A 23,924-nucleotide genomic window follows, 5' to 3' on the forward strand; every position below is an offset into this window, starting at 1 on the left:
TGGGAGTTTTAAATGCCGTCAGCATTCACTTTCCCTCCGTCTCTCAATCCCTCTTGCGTGTTCTCTCTCCCACTCTTACTCAAGAGCTTCTACTGGCGCCAATCTATGCTGATGCCTGTGCTCTCCCTCTCTGTGCTTGTATCTTCATTGCATGTATCACACAGCAGGCAGGAGTGGTGATAGTCCAGCAGCAGGCCTTCTGAATACTACACAGTATTAGTCAATTGCCCCAGAGCAAAAACACAAGGAAAAAAGGACAAAAACGAGGGCATAAAGTCGTTGAAGGTTTACACACATCAGCAGAAATTACTTCAGTAAAGTGCAGGCATATCTTAGAGTGCAGGGAATCTATTTTGTATGAGGTAAAATGCAGGAATGAGTCTTGAAGAGTAAGAGATGCAGTTAAAACTTGGTTAAGATGGACCTTTTTCTCCAATTCCTTGAACATTATTCTCAATTTTAGCTTCATACATGACTGCAAAGGTTTTGCATGTCATCACGTCTGGCTCATTATGCTTCTACCTCCTTAGAACCAATAAAAGGACATGACCTTCTCGATGCAAGTGCTCATCTAATTCTTCTGTGCACAAACCACTCTTTCTTCCATTCAGGTGCTAGCATAGGCTCAGGCATTGTTCGTAGAAATATACGGGTAAAAAAGACAGAAGTGTCGTCTCCATATATCAGAACTTAAAGTACTGGCAACTATAAGCACAAGGTTATGTATTCCACAATAAACAAGATAAGCTTAATTAGAAACTATATAGTTTGCAAGGACCTTTAAGCACGGCGTCATTCACATTTGTTGGCTAATAAGTTACCGTGACTTTAACGGCTCTGACAGACACTCAGGAGTTATCGACTGAATAGGAATATTATAATGTTACAGTATGGTACTGGTGCTTCTGCGGTCAGCTGCTGTAAGTGATGTTTCAGGGTGGCTGCAAAAGGATCTGTGTAGCACATAAATTCTTTATACATAATGCACCACAATATTAATTATTAAAAACAAGAACAATCACCAAGTACCACTTCAAAAGTCAACAACATCACTGCAATTCAAAGGCATCATTCTCCTCAGATGAAATCATTATTTTGAATGCATCGACTGGTGTTTTTATTTACTTTGGTTTCACCCATATGGGCAACGTAATGAGATAGATTGGGTCATTTTTCTATTCAATTTTTAAAGAGTGGAGAGGACTGTTACCTGCTTTTAATACATTTCTTACAATTACAAAGTGAAATATCACTATAGGTTCTGCGAGCTGTGCTGTTGTTACGGGATGTGGAACACCTTTAGACACCTTTCGACACCCTTGGGTGGGACACACGCACAAATCACGTTAAGAACTGTAACTGAGTCTATGCAAATAGAAGAGAGAAAATGTTTTAAAAGTTCTATAAAGGAGGCCACAGACAGGGATAAAAAGTTAAGAAATGAAAGGCGAGACCATGCAGATGTATGCACACACACACACACACACACACACACACACACACACACACACACACACACACACTCACACACACTGGTGATCTGAAAAAGCCACACACATTATGGACAGAGCAGCTGGACCCCCCACTAGCCCTGCACTACACACCAGTTCTTAGTAAAGGATGTGTAAATGTTGCAGAAACATGTAAGTGAAGACAAAGTGCGTCCCTCGGGAGTTATGCAAGCATAGCCCCACACCAGGAAATGTGCAGCATGTGTGATAGAAGGGATCTGGGTTTCAGTTCATCGGTTCAGATGATCTAGATGTTTTCATAAACAGGCCAGGGAAAACTTCAGATGATAAATGAGCCCATTTGAGCCCAAGTATGCTTTTCATTTTACCCCTGAAACGATTGCTCTTTCACAGATTCGTTTACATCTATTAAAAAGCCTCGGCCACATGTGTTGAACCTAATATTTATTCATTTATCACTTTATTTACTTGTAGCACTTCTTTAATAAAGATGCATATCTTAAACATGTTGGCCGTGTAAGTGGCACCTACAACTCACCTCTGACGAGAACTGTGACCTGGTCCTTGCTGATTCCGATGCGATTCCGGACCTCACAGACAAATGTGGTGTTGACAGCTTCGTCCACCTTCAGGACCTTCAGCTCATTTCCTGTGATCACCACCGTGTCAGGCAGCTCTCCGGACATACTGCAAGGACCCCAAACAAAAGGATTAAATCCCACGTAGCAGTCGTCATTTAGGGAAAGTTCCAATTAAAGCGCACTTATTTACACCATCCACAGGAAGAAAACAAATCTAATGAGTGAGGATGGTGGCTACGCCAGTACTCACGTCTTCCAGTCGACAGAGAGCGGGACGGGATTCGCAGTAGCCTGGCAGGTCAGCACCACGTTTGTACGACCCAAGTACCAATTGTTGTCATAACCTACTATTGTCACCCGGGGGGCATCTGTCAGAACGGCAGACAAAAATAGCGATGAATAAAATAACCACCAAAACACATTAAGAGTGTTAACGGCTAGGAAATACTTGGTTGAGTACTAGTGTGTGTGTGTGTGTGTGTGTGTGTGTGGTGTGTGTGTGTGTGTGTGTGTGTGTGTGTTGTGTGTGTGTGTGTGTGTGTGTGTGTGTGTTTACTTACACTGAACTGCAAGCTTCAGTGGAAAGCTTTCCGGTTTGTCCAGGGTCCGGTGTGCCACTACACAGCTGATGTCTTTCCCGTTGTCCTCTGGTTTGGGGATCATGCGGTACTCGCTGTTAACGGTCACAGTGTTGTCGGCACTAATCTTGGACACCGTGGTGTCGTTGCCGTTCGCTGTGGTCACCCATTTGACCTGAGAAGCAGGGCGACCGTTGACAGAATCGCAACGCGCCACAACAACCGGGCTGGTTCCAGCTTCCACCGTCACAGTGGAGGCTGAATTCTGAGGCTTAGCTGGAGGATGGAAGTGTGGATGGGAGATGAAGAGAAAGAGGCAGAAAGGAGATTAAATGATACAAAACTAGATCAAGTAGAAATAATGCAGCTGAGGGAAGAGACAATGTGAACCATTAGTGATAAACAACTTAACGTCACCGTCCCAGGCAGTGAATCAAACGCGTAATGGCAGTCTTGAGACATTCTGCCAACCTTATCTCCCCCCTTCTTTATCTCCCTGGACCAACACTGGTAAAGAGTTATAGTCACTGAGACAAATACCAGAACTCTAAATCTCCTTTAATTCCCCCCATTTCATTCACAATTACTTGTCCACCTTCTTCTGACAGTAGATTCCACTTCTAGACACGAAAAGAAAGGATGATTTCTGTCATCCTAATGCCCCTCCAGCTCAGCACTCAAACCTCTTCAACTGCACATTCTGATACAAGAGTGGGATCAGAAGAAAGCAGTGGGAGCGAGAGCTGACAGCAGGCATGACAAGCAGCAAGATCAATATAGAGCCTGGGGGGAGGCACAAAGCCATGATGCATCCCAGCCAGAACAGAGAGGCCCATTGGTGCCGGGCCAAGGTTAGGCCAATGGTTCCAATGCATTAACAAGAACACAATTGATCTGACAATACCACTTATAACAGCAATTAAGCCCATCTGGATATGCTTTTAACCTGGATGCCACCTTTGGGGAGCTGGCTAGAACCAAGGCGGCAGACAGGGGGGTGAGCAATTAAAATACTCATCAAAAAAGAAAATGATCCTGTACACCCGTGTCGGTGTGCAACTTGTTTTAGAGTAAATGCTCAAAGTTTAAATTTAAAGTGCTTTTAAATAAAAACGTTCTCTCCAGGTTTTTAGTATTAATAGCAGCTTTGATAATTAAATGTGCAGGTATTATTAATGAGCCAGTCGTTACTTACCCAGCATGACCAAGTATGTAATCCCCTGCTCGTTGCCACTGGGGTATGTAGCGTACTCGCAGATGTACTTGCCCTCATCACTCATCCTAACGTCAGTTATTTGGATGGAAGGACTGTTCAGGTTTGGGGGGCTGGGCGTGAAGCTGACTCTGCCCTTCACTGGTGAATTGGGGTAGTTGGGTTCGAAGTTGGGGTGAAACACAGCGATGTTCTCCCGTTCTCCTCCTTTGGGCTCATAGATCCATGTGATCTGGTAGGAACAAGGCACAGATTAGGAGTTTGGATTTTCCTGGACGGGAAATCTGCAGAAATGATTTATCACAACAGTGACTGGCAACACTAGATGGTGTAAGTAATCCACAACTGTAGTAATTTTTCCTCCCTGGGGGGGGTTTATACAGTGTCGTAATCAAAGAAGTGGGGCAGATTTGAATATGGATGCGGAGGGAGTGAGCTCGCTCCGTTGCTACGGAGTCAAATCAAGCAGGATTTTACAGGGTTTATGTTACCCCACTTGATCTCCTACAGCAAAATAGCATTGTTAGTTAAAAGTAACTAATAACTAATCCTAAACCCATTACTGACCTTAGATTATTGCTGTGCTCTGATTCTTGTAACTCTTCAATTAATGTTTAGCAGACTGAGAACGTCACATCAACAGGTGTCATTTATTTTATTTACACATAATTACTGTTGTTAACTGATTTTCCTCCAAATTTAGAGCTTACAGGTGGTTCTGGGGGGTCAGGGTTAGGGTTAGGGTCAGGGTTAGGGTCAGGGTCAGGGTTAGGGTCAGGGAAGCTCTTTAGTGCTGCAAGTATCCCTGTATGTGCAGAATATTGACGTCTATTGTGGAAATAATCTCGGGTAAAGTCCAACCAGCACTGTGAGCTACAATTTTACAGACATTTTATTAGAATTTCAGGCCGTAAACTCAGTTTATTGTTGATGTGCGTTGCATACAGAAGTAATCAGAGTTTCAATGCAAGCGGAGGGAACTGGATAATGAAGAGGTTTCTCACCATTGTGAGCTGGATCCCAGTGGCATCAGTGAAGGCACAGCGCAGGTTGACCGTCTGGCCAGGATATGACAACACCTCTGGCTCTACCTTCACTCGCTGACCCCAAGCTGCCGAGAACAGAGAGAGAAAAACATTAAATGAGGTCATTTCCTTCCCATTTAAACAAAGGAGAGGAAACATTGGAAGGCAGCAGAAGAATGGTGGTATAAAGCCTCTCGATGATTAATGAAGACATTGGAGAAATGTCTGCTGAAACATGACACACCAGGGGACGGTATTAGTGCACCGAAGCCACCAGGCATTCTGGGAAAAGAGGAAATGCCCTAAAAAAGAGACGTTTCTTCCCCACACGGGTCATCAATCATACAGCTGGGTTGTGCTTCTCCTCAGCCTGCCATTTTCTGTGCTGACACATTCTTGTGTAACAGCACAAAGTCAAAATAAACACGGAATGTTTTTTATGGTGTGTGGTGTCAGTGGGTGTGAGAACTAGTAAAACAGGAGCGATGATGTGTGTGTGTGCGTGCGTGCGTGTGTGCACATAATCCAGGTCTCTGTGAAAATGTAATTACGTGTATGAGTAAGTGTGCATTCGTGTATGTCAGCAAGATGGCACCCGTTTTAAATAAGACTGGATTACCTGCGGATACACAACCTCAAATGTGTGTGTGTGTGTGTGTGTGTGTGTGTGTGTGTGTGTGTGTGTGTGTGTGTGTGTGTGTGTGTATGAAAAGGCTCCACACGAACATCAGCGCCACTGAAACTCAACTTCCCCTAAAGACAAACAATTACTTGCAGAACTAGTTCCACCAGTTTGTGCTGAGCCAAAGCCATTGTGTTGAAACTAATATGATCTGGAGGCCCGATACAAAATAAGCACCTCCACACAAGCATGAAAGCCACTAAGAGATAAGAGATAAGAGGAAAGGGCAGCGCTGCCTTTCGCTGTTGATTAGCAATAAACACCACATCTGGTCTTCTTAAGGGAAACCAGAGATATCAATGGAGACGAAGAGTGAGGAAGGAGCGACAGGCTGAGCAGGCAAGTGGAGAGAAAACAGGCCTTTCCTAGAATAACATGAGCCCTCCCAGGACCGGCCCAATTTACAACCACAAACAACCCCCTCGCAGCCGCAGAGGAACCTCTGGACAACCGCTGAGCAGCCCGCGGGGAGCAGCAGAGTCTTACTGGGCTTGAACGAGGACCTGCTGGTTCCTCTTTTCTGCCTCACCGACAGGTTTAAACATACATGTGCAAAAAAAAAAAAACCTTGACGAGAGCCTTGGACATATGCACGCCACTTACGACAGCTTAGTCATCAAGCTCGCAGGCCGACTTTTTAATAATCCAATTAGCAAAATAAATGAAAATCTTTGGTTACTGAACGCCAGAGAATAAGGAGCAACTGTGTTAAGGTTATCTGGACTGAGATGTGTGGACCAAATCAAGCCAGCATGTTCACATGTAGGTACAAAATGGGATGTAAAATGAGCATTCTGTGGGCTCAGAGTGTGCACACACACAAATACATGTAAACATGGCTCTCCTGCTCGCCCATAATGTGGGTCAAAACTGGCTTGGACCTGTTGTCTGTCATTTAAAAGCAATAACAAGAGAACCAGGGCAAGTCAAATCTTGCCAGAGCTGAGATGAGAGTCGGCCTGGCCTTATAAGAGTCCACACGCCCTCAGGGAAATGAAGTCTACACACAAGACATCCAGAGCCTGGCCTGCCCTCCTCCTCAAAGATGGGCCACAAACTGCAGCTCAGAAAAGACGGAGCGTCTGTTATCGTAGCAGAAACGCAGGAAAAAGCCACTTTGTGCATGAGCACACGCGACTCGACGAAGGAAAACTAACAACTCAGTGAGGGTGATGTTGACCATATAAATATTTAAAGCATTGGTTCTATTAAACAGAAGATGTGTGGTGAGACATGAAATGAGAAGGAAAAGATGAACAAACTGCTCTGGTTCACAGCAGCCACAGGCGACGCACAAACAGTCTAAGAAAAGAATCGATCGACAAGTTCCTCACACCAAGGTCCAAGGTCGGACATCTGCAGCGTCCCACCATTATGTCCACCACCCACATGATGCGCATGTGCACGTAGCATGCTGGAGGCCAACAGCACTGCCATATTAATACAGAGGTCTCTGACCCCTGCCTGGTCCTTGTGACACTTCCATATTTTCCCAACTTCAACTACAGAGATGAAAATGTTTCAGGAAGGAAGGAGGAGGGGACGTGTTCCACGGGTGGACGGCAAAGGAATGGCAAAGAGATGGAGGGAGGAGAGGAAGGTTTTAAAGGAATGTGGGGATGGAAGCGTGTAAAGAGAAAGATGCGCCTGGAATATCGAATGAACGAGGACGTGAAAAGTGAGGAGAACGAAAGAGAAAGATGTCAAATGTGAGAATGATGTTAGCAATAAACGCGGTTAAGAGGAGTCTGGTGAGGGACAAAAGAGAAGTGAGAGAGGGGGCAGGAGGAAATGAAACAGGTTATAGAAAGCATTGGATGAAGGCGGATGATAGGAAACGAGGCGGGAGAAGGCGTCTGCACGTGTGCCGGGACGTTGCCGAGGCGATTCCTGCCAGCTAGTCTGCTAGCTACACAGGAGAACGGACACACCAGGGCGAGCGGCTCTGGAGCTAGCCAGCAGCGCACGTGCACGCTCCAAACACCGCAAAGCACAACGGCAACGTGAAATGTTTGCAAAGCCGTTCATCTGAGAGGCAGAAGCTCCGTTAGAGAAACTCAGGAGGAAACGCAATGAATATTTAGCCGGGGGGCAGGAAGATGAAAAGAGCCTCCAGGATTTGTTTTCAGAGTGAGATCTTCCTTGTTAACAGGATTTCCTGTTTTCCTGACCTCATACTCTGACCTCGCCTACGTGCATCCATACATTCACTAGCCTGTAGAGGAGTCGGCTGCATCGGATCGGAGGGGAAAACATGTGAATCTCCATCTTTTCCATTTGGGCCTCCATGACTTACACCAACGCCACCGTATGCTGATTAGCCGCTACCTAGCCGAGATGCTGCCAGGTCACATGACTCCAGTGCCTGATGGCGTTCCTGTCCTCCGTCTGATCCCTCTTTAGGGGAGGAGGGACCAGCGGGTGGGGATGGGGCAAGTGCAGGGCAGCACCTAAAAGGTTCAATGGCTTTCAGAGTCGGCCGACTGCAGTCACTTCATCATGCTGGCGGCTATATGCTGCGTGTGCACGTGAGTGTGCGCGTGTGCCCACCATAGTTGTGAAGATTGCCAGTGAAAATTTTAGCGAGAGTTTTTGCTACCGATGTTTTAGCGTGTTGAGAGTAGCAGCTCAGCCAGCCCCGGTATTTAGTTACAGTTTAAATGGGCCGTGGCTTTTATTCGTTATTAGCGCATCCGTCTCTGGTCTTTGTGGCTTTTGTTCTTCACAGCTACAGAAAAACAGATGATACGCCGGTTAGAACCAAGCTGGATGAAAGGTCACTCGTTGCCCCGACCTGCCGTTGCCTCGTCTACTGCTGGAATAATTGGTGAGGCTAAATCGACTCTGCTGCTCTGTTGTAGCTAAAGTTGGAGATTTTATGCAAATCTTGTTTATTTGTAGCGTCGTGAACAAAATAGTCACTAAAATAAGAGCACAGCTCCTACTTACAATACGCGTGGCAAGTTATATAGCAGCTTGATTACTATAATTTAATTAATTCAAATCTAATCAAAACTCAAACTGACATGTTTGGAAGCACAAAGACTGAATAATTGTTATTTATTCATATCAAAGTCAAATTAACCATACTCTGTCATTTCTACAATAATTAAAGATTTTAATGATTAGTTTAGTAGCGAAGAGTGAGCAATAATCCAGTTTATATGTAGAAATAATTGGCGGAGGTAATTTCAGGTCTGGTTTGTGTGCGTTCCCTTCCCGTCCTTCCTCTCCTCCCGTACCCGTCCTCCATCAGGAGGCTCCCCCATGTGGGCCTGGTCCTGCTAAAGCTTCCCTCCTGTTAAAGGGGACTGTCTGCCTGTTCAGATCAGCCTCCAGGTTTCTGGGGACAAACCGGACCCTCACAGAAGAGACGTGAACAGCTGATGCAGATATCCAACCCTTCTGCCTTTGATGTGTGCAACGCTCATCAGCAGGAATCAAAGGCAGAATCGACCGCAGCCTCCAGTCGACTACGGCTACCTGATACTCGCAGCTTTGGATAGTCTGACCTTCACGGATCCGTGCACACACAGCTGCACAAACCCAGCCTGTGCACGCAGCCGCTGTGCATTTGTACCCACATTTAGATGAGGACACTTTGGTATGCAGGGAGGAGAACGGGAATGCAGCAAGAGCGGCAGCTTGAAAAGCCGAGAATAAAACTCGGAAATAAAGACTTGAGATGTGTCTGGTCTCATTGACCTTTCCACTGGCTCACGAGGAGAAACCGATCGATAGGCGGGAGAAAGCTACATTTATAAAACCCTAACAGCTCAGCCTTTTTCCTAATGTCTTATAATAATAATCTCACCACCTGTGAGTCAAAAGCACATTGATTTGATTAACTTGCACAAATCAAAGACTTTAAGGTTATCACAAGACGTAGACCTGAAAATCACCATCAACCATGAATTCAAATCCTGTGATTGGGTTGCGTAAAAGATAAAAGCAACTTCTGTGATGCAACAGGAGCCGAGAAAAGGTGCCAAAAAGGGGGGGGGGGGGGGGGTGCGCCATATTTCACGTTGTTCACAGCGACATGATGAAATACGTGATAACATAGTGAGGAAAAGTAGAGCGTTATCACGTAGAGGTGTGTTGGAGGCAGAAGTTTGGAAGGCAAGTAGAAATGTAGCAGAAGGGGAGCAGAGAAGAAAGGGGCTTGGAGGAGGGTCGGGGGGGGCTTCAAAGTACGGGAGGGAACTGAACAGCTGGAGGTGGAATCAGCACGGGGAGCTGTGAGGCTGCGTGCACGCATCTGTACACCGACGCTTATTTACTTGTTTATAACAAACACGCCCGAGGACTTGCGTAGTTGATCATATTTGCCAGCGCAATTAACTGAGTCAACTTAATGAAAAGAGATCACACCGAGCGCCTAAACACACCTTTAAACTACAGGTGCGAGGACTCCTCATCCAAACCTGGTCACTGATCCGATGGATGAGGAGGAACTTTGGTGGAAGCTGGATAGATGCACATTTCCCAAATACCAATAAAACAGGCGCGGGACATAAAGCTGCTTTGGAAATTAGTCACAGTGTGGTTTGAGTTCAACAAAACGTGTTCTCACACACAACTGCGCAGTAAATTACCACTTTTATATGGGAAGACACCCCCCCCCCCCCCCCCCCCACACACACACACACACACACAGTGAATAATTCATCCTTGGGCGAGAACCAAAGCAGTGTGCTCTCCTCCTCCTACTCTTATCTCTTCATAATTGATAAACAGCAGCATCGACACTGTACCTGACCCAGGAGGAGGTGGGAGCGAACAAGAAAAGAACCGGTCAGTGAAAATGAGTCCCTGATAAAATGACCTGAGCACATGAAGCAATATAGCAACAGTGGGAATTTACAGGCATCTGAAGTTTAACTAGCGAAATGGAAAAGGTCAGAAGACACGAGTATGGTTTTACGATGCGGCGCGTCGTCGTTTGGCTGTGCTCCCATTTAGGGCCGGAAGTCTTCTGAGGGGGGAGGGCAGAGCAGAAGAAGAAGAACCCCTCCTTCAAGACTGTTGTGCTGCTCCATCACTCCAACCCTCCGAACACCCGACTGAGTAACTCACTGACAGACAACAAGCCTCCCTGCAGCATCCAGACACTCCACCTCCGCCACTCTTGCTTTTTCAGCATCTATCCCCCCCCCCCCCCCGACCCCCCCATCTTGTCTTTTCATTTCGGGATGAATCCTTTCATCCCTCTGGCTCAATCATTTCCTCCCTGGTTTTTCTCGACCCTGCTAGTTCTTTTTCTGGCCGACGTCTTCGCTGTAGTCTCGTGTGCCATCACAGCCTGATCATGTAGCCTGTGTGGAAGTTTGGCTGACCACAGTGCACGAGCACAGTGCACGAGCATACGAAGAACCAGCCTTACGATGGGATTTGGGTTAATGTCTCAGAATAATATGTTTGCATTAATCTATGTCAGGTGGCAACATAGCGACACGGTAAAGGCTAATGCTAATGCTAATGCTTCTGTGTGTGGCAGCGTGTGCATGGCGTGTGTGTCGCCCCCTCTTCATCCATCAAGTCTTCCCTGTCAACTGTTCAGAGGACGACTACCCAACCTCGGAACAATTCTGGAATTGAGAATGTGAATCACGTGCCAGAACGGATATTTGAGACTGGGTGCGAACTCCCCCGCAGCAGACAGCTCTTGAAGTGGGAGGAATTCCATGACAACCTCACCTCTGGGGCCCAAACACAGCTGTGTTTCCTGGTTTTTCATCGTCAACAGTCACCTTTACTTCACCTTGTCTGTGGGTGGGGTGCTTCATCCCCAAGCTGCTCTTCCCAGTGGGAAAGCCAAATGGTCAACATGCAGCTCATTCCCAGTGAGGGCGTGAGACCCATCCCGTTGATACGGCACATTCTTTTATTGACATGCAGTCTGCTTAATGTTACAGAGCCCAATATTAGCACAAAGCTGCCAGTAAAACCACAAACATGAAGGTGTCCAACCACTATCATGTTAAACTGAATCACCAGCGTACATTAAATCACCGAAATGACACCTCCGATCACCTGGGATGGCAACGATCCATCCTGCATTGGTATCGGTTCCATTACGCCTTAACCGGAGTTCAACTAAACAAGGCCTCCAACTGGCATTCTAGTTTGGCTCCTGAGACCTGTGACCAGGGAGGAGAGCGTATATGGTGTGACGTAAACTGTCCACCGTATTAACCTGAGGGAGACACATCACCACCCAGAGGTGAGGAGGACCACATCTGCCCAACAGCTGATCTCAGGGTCCCTAAAGCTGCTCAGGTGATCAATAACTGGTGGCGTAGGCAAAATCATTCCCACATGTTGATGTTTCTTGGCCAATCCCAGGTGTGACATGACCATTAACCCACCCAGTGAACGTATGGAACCCCAGGAAACCTCCCGTGTAACCTCCAGTGTCCTGCTTTGGTGGAGGTCATCCTCACAGGTCGGTGTGTGTGTATAAGACGCAGCAGGCGTCGGCGCCAGCCCGTGTGGCACGAGTCCGCACGCACCGAGTCTTAGGTCGACGGCCGGATTGTCAATGTCACTATAAAAAAGAGATCTTCCTCCAATCTGGTCTCAACAGGGGGGCTGGAAGGGTGAATGGATTCTAGCTCCCCATACGGTGAATGGCTGCGTCTATGCAGATGTTGCCGTAGAAACACAACGGACTGTTTTAGGGATGATGCATTTAGGCTATTTCAAAGCCCACGATCAAAGAATAAGGCTTCTATTGCCTCGTATACCTCCTCAGATGTGCATAAAATAACCAGGGAAATGTTTTTCCATACTTATGGCCACCAAGCTAAAAGAATAAATGTAACATTTCTGCAGACATCAAGGTCTTAACGAGGCAAACGTACATTATGATTCAACGACACAATGAAGTAAGAGCTATAGCTGATGCTCAAGGATCAACGACCTGATGAATACAGAAGTAATTATGCTCCAGTTTATACACGACATCATTGTTACAATAAAACTTGCCATAAAATAATCCAAGACATTTTTTCATTTAAACAAACTTCAAAACAATGAGTGGGACACGAGTCCGATTGTCCAGTAGAGTGGATGTAAAATGGCAACTCTGTTACCTGCTAACATTCACTCATTCAATTATAGGTTGAGTGGCGCCACAATAAGGAAAAAGCCACCACCTGCCGATGACCTTGGGATGTCCTGGCTCAGACTCTGCACCATGAATCAGCGCTCCGCTACCTTTGTCTGACATTAGTCATCTCGCCATAACCCGCTGATTTACTGCATTCTTACTGTACACGTCTGACTGCATGCACAGCATTTAGCATGACTGATACAAAATAAAGGTAAAATAATCATTCTAAAGAGTTAAGAATGAATAGAGCTTATATAATTCTGATGACATATTCTCAACAGCAAAGATGAAATGACGGATATTTCTGCATCATGTCGCTACAGACCCACAGGACAGACGAGCACTCTCCTCTGATGAGTCCTTGCTCGTTGTTGGAACAGCCTTTGTCCATTATTCTCTTCTGACAGATGAAGAGAGTGAGGCAAAGACTGGGTGGATGAGCATATGGACAAACTGAACGCCCCTGCCCTGCTGTACAGACTCAAGGGCGAACAGGCCCTTCCATATCACGGCCTCCGAGTAATTAGACAGCATTCTATCAATGGATTAAAGGAATGCTCCTATTTATGTCAGATTTAATGCAGCGTGGAGATCCCCGACTGTGCTCTTCCATTGAGGGCTAATGCAAAGGGATTTTGTAGAAATGTAATTATATTAGATTCATAATTTGCCCATCTTAATCTCTAATCACATAGGGTTAAGTAAATCCACTTCTCGATAAGCCACCCACACCGTAAGATGCCACAGGAAATCGCACGTGTTAACGCTGCAGCCCAAACGGACACAGAACCACGCTTTGCTTATATAATATATATAATATTAACAGGTCTGCTGCATGTTTCTGGTTGATAGAATAGCTCATGTTGGTGGGTGTCTACTGCTGTATGATACAGCTCCCAGGTGTTTGTATTAAGTGTGTGTGTGTGTGTGTGTGTGTGTGTGTGTGTGTGTGTGTGTGTGTGTGTGTGTGTGTGTGTGTGGTGCACCCGACAGCTACGTTGCAGCACAGGCAGCGTTTTCGAAGGAATGAAGCACATCAAACACAATCCCACTAATCACAGACAGACTAATTAGTACACTCCTCAAAGGGGTACCAGGAACGAGCGATGATTCTCCCTCATGAATTCCCCCCCCACACACCCCTGTCACCCCCCCCCAGTACGCCATCAAGAAACCTTTGCAGTGGTCACAAAGACGGAACAAGATGACGGCTAAAGTGCAGAGCTAGGCATCTCGCTAATATGGCCTTGTAATCTTATCATCTGGTGGGGGGGGGGGGGGACCAGCGCTCAATATTTCTTATCTCGCTTCATGTGCACAGCACACATGCACGCACACACACACACTCCCACTAACAAACATCACACTGATGACAAAGATTTATCCCAACATCCTCAAATTACACTGCATGCAGTGTTTCCCATTGGGGGGTTTCTGGAACGATTAAGCCCAGAGCCTGATTATAGCCCCCCCCCCCCCACCCCACCCCAAGGGGAGCACAGAGTGTTATTTCTGAGTGTGGAAGGTGTGTGCTGGTTAACAGGTAGAGCTGCAGCACTGAGTTCCACAAAATCAAAGGAAGGCAATGGCAGCCAATTACAGATGTGACACACATTCACACGTGTGCACGTCCTCAAAGATCCTGGTCCAGCGCCCCCCCCCCTCAGAAAACATCATTTCATTGGGAGGAAGGCGGCTCCTGTCAACCTGCCAGCCACTTCTCACAACGACAGAACAAATGAAGAGCGAGGCGCTCATAACGACCATCCAGGCTAAAAGGTGCAGCCCAGCTGTGACTAATAAAATCCACCACATTATTCAAGCGTCCACTTCCCATTTCTCTCCTAAATTACCAGCAAACTAATGACCTAGTCCCAATTATCTGCACCCAACCTACAAAAATCCTTATAATCACATGGTGACGGGTCAAAACACGACAGATAAAAACACTTAATAGTTGTGATCAGCTCCAAAAATCAGCTCAAATTTCAAACATCCAACATGACGTACAAAATATATTAATATAAAGATACTGTATAATAAAAGACTGAGCAGGTATCTCAGCAAGGACCAAACCTCCAGTGATGAATCTTTATAACGTATGATCCTGTTGACATCCATGTTTCCCTGTCAACAGATAAATAAACCCGTCTTTGATGGGAAAATTCCACAGGAAAAATACTTTATGTGCTGCGGGGGTCAAAAACTCTCCTCGTGCATCATATCGCTGTTCAACGTGCGCCCCAAACACCCCCGATGCCACACTCGTTTCTGTGGAAACCCCCTAAAATGCCATGAACATTAGTTTATTCTGAAAAGCTGAAAAGTGAAACTAATTAGTCCGTCTGGTCACCGCTGACAAGATATCAGAAAAGCAGAAATAAAATGAAATTCCCGTCTCATCTTCTTAACTGCTTTATTCGTCTCGGGGAGGGTCCACAATGGCCAAGGCAGCCCCCCCCCAAAACCCTCTTCTACCTGTCCTCCCCCCTTCTCCTCTCTCTCTACCCAGCCAGACATCAGCAGGAGCAGCTGGCTAAATAAAAGCTAATTTCCCCCCTTCTTTTATTTATTTGTTTGCATTTGTGTATCAAACGCCATTTTGCTACCATGCCTAATAATAGTACTGCAGAGCAAGAGCTGCTGAGCATCACAGCTGCTTTAAGTAGAGTCATCAGCAAACAGACAGACTGGAACCGACACACTGGGGCCAGGCCTGGGGGGGGTGAGGAATGGACCCAAGAAGAGGGGGTGAAACATGCCGAGATCCGCGGATGAAAAAGATACGACTCTAAAGATGGATGGAAATATAACGGATGATATTTTATGAGAGCCGGTGTAACGTTTTCCTCTTTAGACGGGTTGAAAGGAGCTGGATGAGCAGGTCTCCCGAGTGACTGCGGGAAAAAACAAAACTCAAATCAACCCTTGTCCATTTTTCTTTCCCTTTACCCCCCCCCCCCCCCCCCTTCCCACCCTCACCCCTGACATCCTTCCTCCATCTCTCTCTTCAGTAAGACTGACAGAACAAGAGAAGCCTGTGAGAGTTAAGATGAAAGGGAGGTGGGGGTGTGCTGAGCGTGTATGTGAGATAAATGAATGCCCCCCCTTGTCCCTTATGCCCATCGGAGATGTTCTGCCTAGACAGAAAATCCCCCCCAAAACCACCACTACAGGTCAGAATGGGGGTCACAATGTTGTGACTGCCAGTGTGTGTGTGTGTGTTTATTCCAGCTCCACATCTTGTTCCAGTGTTTCTAGGAACATTAACACACCCAACAGAGCTCGGCAAGGATCCACCAGCACGATCACCACCAATCCCCATCTCAGTTTGGAGTACAGTCTCATCCTGTGGAGATGCACCCTGAGCAGAGGTGGAGCCCCTGACAAGTACACACTGTTCATCCATTATAGCACCCCCCAGCAGCAAGGGTGCCCCGTTGCAAAGAGAAGGGAAGTCATTTGGCAGCAAATGAAGAGGAAAAGTGAAGCAGTTGATGCTAGCATCTCTGAGTTCTCGCTGCTAGCCTAACGCTATGTTAGCCTGGGGAAAGGGCAAAGCTCAGTGTGTCCTCACTTCTCTGCCGGGTGAAATAAACATACTTGTGACTTCATTCTCCTTTAGCTTCCCGTGTATTTCCCTTTTTCTATTGACATCCTGCAGCCGGAACAACCAATCTGCCGAGGCAGCGTGTCGTTCCAAAATATTTACTCAGTGTTGGCTGAAAACAAAGGCCATTATCGTCATCTCTATGATGTCTACCAATCAAACAAACCAAAAAATGGCCAAGCGCTCTGAAGGAACCGTTCACTCTCACCATCAGGCACCTCCAACTCAAAGCCCACACGCTAATTTCCGGCAGGGGAGCCTCCCTTTCTCGAACTTCCATCTGGTCCATGGCTTTTACTGAATTTGATGATTTCAACGAAAAACAAGTATGCTAGCAAGAACCGCGACCTTCACCACTGCAGGGGTTTACGCCTGCTGCGCACCACCTCACACAAAGGTGCCTTCCCGCTCAGGTAGTCACGTGTAAAAACGGGGGGCGGTTCAGGAACCCTTCCTCTCACTCGCCTCTCTCCCTTGGCTGCAGGGTTTGATCACCACAAAACCTTTGTGCAACAGTTGGCTCGTGATTTCCTTCAGCTCTGAAGTGTTATTATTACGCCCTGATATCCAACAGCTGTTAATCCGGCCTGATTCAGCCGCCCTGTGGCTGCAGCCGTTTGTCAGTCGGTGACTGAATGAATGTATGTTTGTAGGTCCTGGCGCCACAAAATTACCACAAGGTTCCTGCGGTGGAAATGCGCAAAAATACAGACACAACCCCCCCTCACCCCCCCAGACCTTCCTAACAGCTTTCCTGTCTTCCTCTCTCAATCTGTCGCCTTAGGTTTGCCTTAATCATTTTCACACTGCATCTTCTAACCAATTTTCAAAGCTTCTTTGACTAATCCAACATTTTCTGCATATAGCAAAGCCAAATATAAGTTCATTAACAAGAGCTGAAAATATTCTCCCCCTTTTTCCTTTGCAAATGCCTAATTCATTAGCATATGTTTGGAGACCCGTCCCAAATAGAATGATCAGAGCCACTGATGAACTCCAACAAAGACCCGCAGTCGTGGATGTTAAGGCTGCGCGTCATGCTTGTTTTCATGCGTTGCTCTTACAGTTTGTTTTTTTAAAGCTGGCGTTCAAGGCGGATGCAAATGAAGAGGATTAGAAAAAACTTGGGCACCCGGAGCAACGGCGTTCCCCCCCGGGGAGGGTGCCATTTCCGGATGATTGTTCACAAACTCCTGTGGGGTTAAAATGCTACAAATAATAATTTGCCATGAAAGTGTGCTGCTTCACTGAGGCCCATCTTGTAGCTCTGTACTGTCTTTGACTACGCTCCAGCCTTCCCATCCCTGCCTTTGATAGGGGATGTGGCTCCATGGGCTGCACCTGGGTCTCATTACCACCACTGATGCTTCAGTAACGGATGGTTTTTGTGTGTGATGGCTCACTCCCTTTTCCCCTACAGCTACTGCCAACATGCATTTACCTCCAGCCCGTGTGGCCTGTGCTCACCTCTTCATGGTTGCTCACCCTGCTGCATGCCATTCACATGATCCGTGTTTCCCTTGTCACCAATATGCTCTACACACCCTCAAATCAACAACGTCTCACGCTGCATTTATCTTTAGGGTATCAATCATAATTCATTATTTTAAAGTTCATCCTAAATCAATGGAGAACACATAACATCAGACACACAGAACCAATCAAAGCATAACATTGAGTCAGTTGGGGGGTTTTGAATTGAATGTCATGACATCGGCCTAAGTATGATACCACAGCCTTTTTCTGCTTCATTTAAGCCAATTAATTACTCTGCTGGCAGTAAATGACAAACTAAAAGTGAAAGCACAGTCATTATAATAACAAATGAATGCATTAGATATAGAAATCTTCAAAGATACTTCCTGAGTGTAAAAGGCCAAAGACTGGCCTTGATGGCTCCATAGATAACTGGCTCCAGAACGTAACGGCTTTCTTAGAACGTGCTGAGCACAGTGAGTGGCTATAAGCACTAGATGATCATAGACATTTCCCCTCCTACACGTGCATATTAATTCTTCTAATGCAGCCAAGCTCTCAGCACATCTCATGGTGACGCCGCATAATTCTGTCATCCACAAGGAACAACCTTTTAAAAAGGCTAAATGAGCCGCTACAGTCTTCGATGGATAGACATACATTCACACACACATACATATACACACACACAGAGACACATTAACGGGTGTGTTTATATCCAGGCCCACTCACCCAGCCTCTTGTCCATCCTTACAGCACTACCATCATTCCTTCACTGTAAATAAATGTAAAAAAGAAGCCGAGGAGAGAGCAGGGGGAGGGGAGGGCAAATCAAAGTAGGACACTTCAACCTGAGGCAGCCTGAGTGGAGTTTGGAAAGGAAAGGGTGGAGTCTGAGAAAGGCAGGAAGCAAACTCACAATATGATGAGGTGATGGGGGGGCACCGAAGAAGCACGGCTATTTAAAAGGAGTGGGGACAGTGTATAAACTGGGAAAAGATGAAGAGAAATAACAGCCAAAAGAGTGGACAAAAGACACGAGGGGACAGTGTATAATGTTGCTGAGGAAGAAAAAGCCTTGACCAGGACATCAAGATTCAACACTGACTGATTCGGTGTCAAAAGCAAGAAAAATGGAGACGGACCAGAAAGAACTTTTATTTGACCAAACTGTCGGTTCTCCTTGTCACACAGAGCTAACCACAATCCAAAAAGTACCCATTCAAAGTGCATTTAAGCTACTTTGCTATTTCTCTAATCAGGGCTGGCATCACCCCCCCCCCCCCCACCCCCCCCCCACCTTCTCCCCCAGCATGAAGCTTTCTTCTGTTGCTCCAAGGCTGTGTGCACTCCAAACACACACCCATGCATGTACCCGTCATGACTATGCTGTGTCAGAAATGAATTCATGAATCATTGGTGCACAAACCAGCCCCAAGCTTGTTGCAAGAAGAGAAGAAAAGGGACAGAACCAAGTGGTTAAAGCGTTTCCTTTAAAGCTTTTTACAAAGGAAGGTTCAGGAGATGCTTCAAGCAGTATAAGGGAGCGAGTACACACCCACAGGTCTTCTGTGACAAGCACGAATCAGCAGCGATACTGCCGACTCTCTTCTCTTCCTCTTTTCCCTCATTCCCTCTTCAAAAGGGAGCAATATGGAAAGCGAGAGCAAGGTTTGATACGTGCACAGCACAGACATGCCTACAGGATAGGAACTGGCAAATATCTGACTCCTTTCCATGCAGATGTCCTTTGAGGAGCATGTCAGAGATTTGGATACTTGGAAGACCTGATTTAAAGAGGCACCACAGTGGTGAAACCGCACAGCAAAAGAACCTCAATCAGCCTGCATTTCAAGAGAAAATACACAATCCTCTCTTGTTACAAAGCCACTTTTGCTTCAGGGCCACCCCTGAAAGGCCAGACGGGCTATTGATACAGGTGTGGCACACTGGAAGAAAGAGCGATGGGTGGAGGACAATAGATGCCCTTTTCACCATTCTCCCCTGGTTCACCTGGATTAGAGGGGGAAGTCAGTGGGGAGGAAAGATAAGGAGGTTCTCTCAAATGTGAGTGAGAACAATAGTGCGCCTGTTTTCAGAAGGAAAGATGAATCGCTGTCTAGCAGCACCCAGAATTATCATAATGTGGCCGTCGGTAAATGTTAGGATATGGAGTAAGGATGCTGGGGGCGTAGCATCATCATCATCGTCGTCATCGTCACAGTAGCCACTCATTTTATAGGAAGACTGTATTTTAAAAATGGTGTCTCACCTTTGCTTTAGTTACTTTGTGTTAGACTGCTACCCACACTTCCACACTGTGGGGCGGGAATCAACCTCTGCCTTCCTGGGGGGGGGGGGGGGGGTATTGCTATTCTTTGGGCTTCAGTTTCACAGTCACAGAATGGCCAACTCTTGCTGTGCGTACCAAAGATGGCAGGAAATCTACATCCACACTTGCATTAAGAGGCTTGTTCTGTCTGTATATTTCACTGATGGCCAAACAGGCATTAATCGTTGCAGCTGATTCTCTACTGTAGTATTAAAGAGTTCCACACGCTGGGAAGTAACAATTCAAAATGTAAATCTGTCAACTTGACTGCAAAACTCTTCGTTGGATGAGTCAAGCTCCATTACTCATCTGGTAACTGCCTGCGGGGGAGATGAGTGTGTGACAGCATCTAGCAGCAGGGGAGTGGACATCATCGGCCTGATCCCTGCCTTGCATGACAGGTTAGCGCTTGTGAAATGAAATAAAATAAAATCCTGGACTCTTCATTTCCCTGAGTTACCTCTCATCCATAGTTACATTCTTTAGTTATGTCATGTGACTCTCAGACCTCAGCATTGTGCATGTACCCAGACTGTCTGTGAGGTTTGCATTAGGCTTAGATTGTGGTTGCGTGTGAGGGGGGGGGGGGTGTGATGAATGTCATTCCTGCAGCCTGGACAAGTGTGACAGAAGGAGAAGAGGGTGAGATAATTGGGGGGAGGTGTGAGATGGGGTGAAAACATTGTAAAAGTGTCACAGCAACTTAACCTTCAAAAAATGCCTGGCAGGGGAAGCAGGCGAGGGTTTTCTTGTCCGTTAGAAGGAAGAGAGGGGGGGAGAGGGGGGAGAGAGGGGGGGAGCGAGAGAGAAAGAGAGGGGGAGCGAGAAAGAGAGAACGACAGACAGGGAGAGAGAAAAGAGCCAGTCACTTTGTCAGCCACTGTGCAAACCTGACACAGAATGATTAAAGAAACGGAATCTGAGCCCATCTCTGCACTTTACTTCTTCCTTGGTTAAAATAACATCAGTGAATCATAATGCTGCTGTAGATCCAAATCTAATAATCCAGTAAATACCCAGTAAAAGAGACACGGCCAAAGGAAGCACTGAGGCGTCCGTGTCAGCTGTCCACTGTCTTCAATCTGCACAATGACAAAAATGATGCACGAATACCACCGTCTCGTTGAAGAAGGCGGAACAGAACATGTTAAAAGAGAGATTCTGGGGCTGATATAAAGAGTGAAAACTGGGGGGGGGGGGGGGGGGGGTCAAGCAGTGTGTGGAAATGGAAGAAATTCTCAAAATGGAAAGAGAGCAGAGTATCAGACATTCCAATTAAACAGGTAGAAATGAGAAATTGATGACTAAGAACAAAGAAGAGAACAGGACAAGAATGAAAAGATACAGTACAACAGTTTGCTGAGCAGCTGGATCAATTATGAGGAGCAGATTAAAGAGAGGAGGACGTTCAAGCATAAGGAAGGACAGAGAAAAGGGCATAAAGAAACAGAAGAAAGAACGCCTCTAGATGGAGGAGCGGCTGTGACACAGAGAGAGAAGCAAGTGGCCAATTTGAGAGCGAAAAGTCTGCGAGCAAAAAAGGACAAATCACTAATGGCATGAGGACCCATCCAGCCCCGAGGAGCAATAAACAAACCCAAACACGCGTCTGATAACCGAACAATACTTTCTGTCTCTGTTCTGACCCTAAATGGGTGCATAGTGGGTGCATACTGGGTTAGGTGATGGCAGAAAGGCTTTCGGGAGTGCTGATTATTGGGCTGCGCTGTGGTTCATTTTCAAAGCCAGCAGGTAAAACCAAACATTACCAACATAATTGTGTCGTGACCTAAACCAAAAAGAGAGACTTCCCTGTAAATGGAAGCTTGTAGAAGATCTGCTTTTGTTTATTTCCAATGTGTAAGGATTTGGGTCTACAAAACAGTGTGTTTGGGTGTGTGTTGGGGAGGAACGCCGAGAGACTTGAAAGCAGCTGGTGTGCAGATGGTTTTGTGGAAGCAGAACGTTATATCCAGCTTCTGGAGCACTGACAAAGCCCCAGAACAACAAATTCAAGCCCTTCCTGTAGGCAGCCTGTCCACCATTTGTGATAAGTGAGAATTTGACATGACCTTGTCAAAGTCAGACGTGATGAAGATGCAGCCTGCTCGTGTTCCTGCCTGTGTGGCTGATGGACGTGCATGGCTAAAATGGACAGTATAGATTTAGCAGAGAGCTGGCATTAATGATGCCTGATGTATAGGAAGAAAAAAAGCCTTCATTTCATTTCACAGCCTGATGGCTGAGCGGATGTGGGGGGGATTAGAAGGGGAAGAGAGCAACAGAATAAGCCCTAAATGTTTTCAATATCACATAAGGGCACTGCATCATCCACCATTCAATACAGAATCAATAATGCAAACCACCTTCCACCTCACAAACTCCATTTAGACACATTAAGGTGACTGCTAATGAGAAGCAATGTGCACGTGTTACACAGGGACACCCTGAAGAGGACGTCCAAGGCTCCCAGTGCCAAACTGCATGCAGATCTGCTCAGTGCACGCTGGCTGCAGAGTTCTGAGTGTGACACACACTAAAGAAATGAGAGAGTACAGGTCAGATAGTGTTTTTAGAACAGAGGCTACAGCAGACAGTTCCTTCCCGTCACTATCAGCAGCTGTGGAGAATCAAGCTTTGAGAACAAGACAGATGTGGACAGCCCGACTGAGTTGCCCATGAGCTGATAATTCTGGCTCTTCTGGCTTCACTCCTTCACACGGCCTTTTAAACTCCCCATCCTCTCTGCCAAGGTGCTGTGATGTGGAATTTGAAAATGTCGACATCCTCAACCCCCACTCTTTACAATTCCCCTCCCTCAGACTAGGGCAGGGTCACACAGACTCCCCGCTTCTTCATTAGCTGGGTTTTATTTTAAAAAGAGTCACTCTGCACACTGGCTAAAGTGAAAAAAAGGCTGCAGTTTGTCTTTAAAACACACAAAGGCTCAGTGACAAAACAATGTGACTTTATTTGATGTGCAATGTGAAAATTCAAGTTTCTAGAAAAAAGAGTGAGAGAAATCTCTTTTCTGAGCATTACATGCGTCGGTTTGTGCCTGTGTGTACAAAGATTTCCTGAAACAGTGAAGCTCCAGCCGACAGCTGTGCTATTGTAAACTCCCCAAGCCGTCTCACATTTGGCATTCCTTCGTAGACTTGGAGTTCTGCTCGTTTTCATTTGGATCAGATGGGACCGAGTCCAAAAATCTAGCAACCTTTGGAGACAAACACACAAAGGCCATCAGCCCAAGAGTGGCTGAACATTTAGATGGAAGGCTCAAGAGGGGACTTCTGACCCAAAATTGTTCCATTACAGAGCCGTCACCTGGGCAACCGAAAGATCTAGATCAACACTACTTACGCACAAACTAAAATGGTCGCCTAAGAGAATGCTAAGCTACGTTACATCTTTAAAGAAAACTGCCAGGCTTGCACACACACGCCATTACTGTGCAGTTCCTCCCTATTACTGTGATGTCATCCGACTGGCAGCAACGCCGCAGGTTAGCGGCCTTATTCATCGCCAACTGTTACTTGTGTGTGTGTCTTGTTGTCTGCGTGTTCTCAAGCGCATGCTGGTCCACTGCCACAACCTAAAATGAGGATGCAGCCACTCGTGCACATCGACCTCTCTTTCTTTAGAGCCATCCGTCCCAGCACTAATAATATCTGCCAAGTCGACAATAAACCTGATGGGTCAAAGCTTCAATTTCCCTAAAATCCACTTTAAAATATCTCGATATCAGTAAACACCCAAGGAGCACGAAAAAATTCAGCTGATAAAATAATCTTCCTAAGTAGTAAAAAGCTTTCTGTATGCTCACAGTAAATCATTT

The 23,924-nt window shown here is 46.3% G+C and overlaps 1 protein-coding gene across 2 annotated transcripts in view; it reads right to left on the reverse strand.

Annotated features, from left to right (window-relative positions):
• Window positions 1-23,924, reverse strand: part of si:ch73-22o12.1 (nectin-2) — a 60,004-nt gene that overhangs the window by 32,883 nt on the left and 3,197 nt on the right. For both annotated transcript variants that reach the window (XM_057046013.1, XM_057046012.1), the window contains exons 2-6: window positions 4,849-4,955; window positions 3,827-4,076; window positions 2,614-2,907; window positions 2,304-2,421; window positions 2,011-2,159 (exon numbers count right to left, since the gene is read on the reverse strand). In XM_057046013.1, the coding sequence (XP_056901993.1) occupies window positions 2,011-2,159; window positions 2,304-2,421; window positions 2,614-2,907; window positions 3,827-4,076; window positions 4,849-4,955 (918 nt within the window). The remainder of the gene's footprint in view (window positions 1-2,010; window positions 2,160-2,303; window positions 2,422-2,613; window positions 2,908-3,826; window positions 4,077-4,848; window positions 4,956-23,924) is intronic.

This window comes from Takifugu flavidus, chromosome 10 (genome assembly GCF_003711565.1).
Source record: "Takifugu flavidus isolate HTHZ2018 chromosome 10, ASM371156v2, whole genome shotgun sequence".
Lineage (NCBI taxonomy): Eukaryota > Metazoa > Chordata > Actinopteri > Tetraodontiformes > Tetraodontidae > Takifugu > Takifugu flavidus.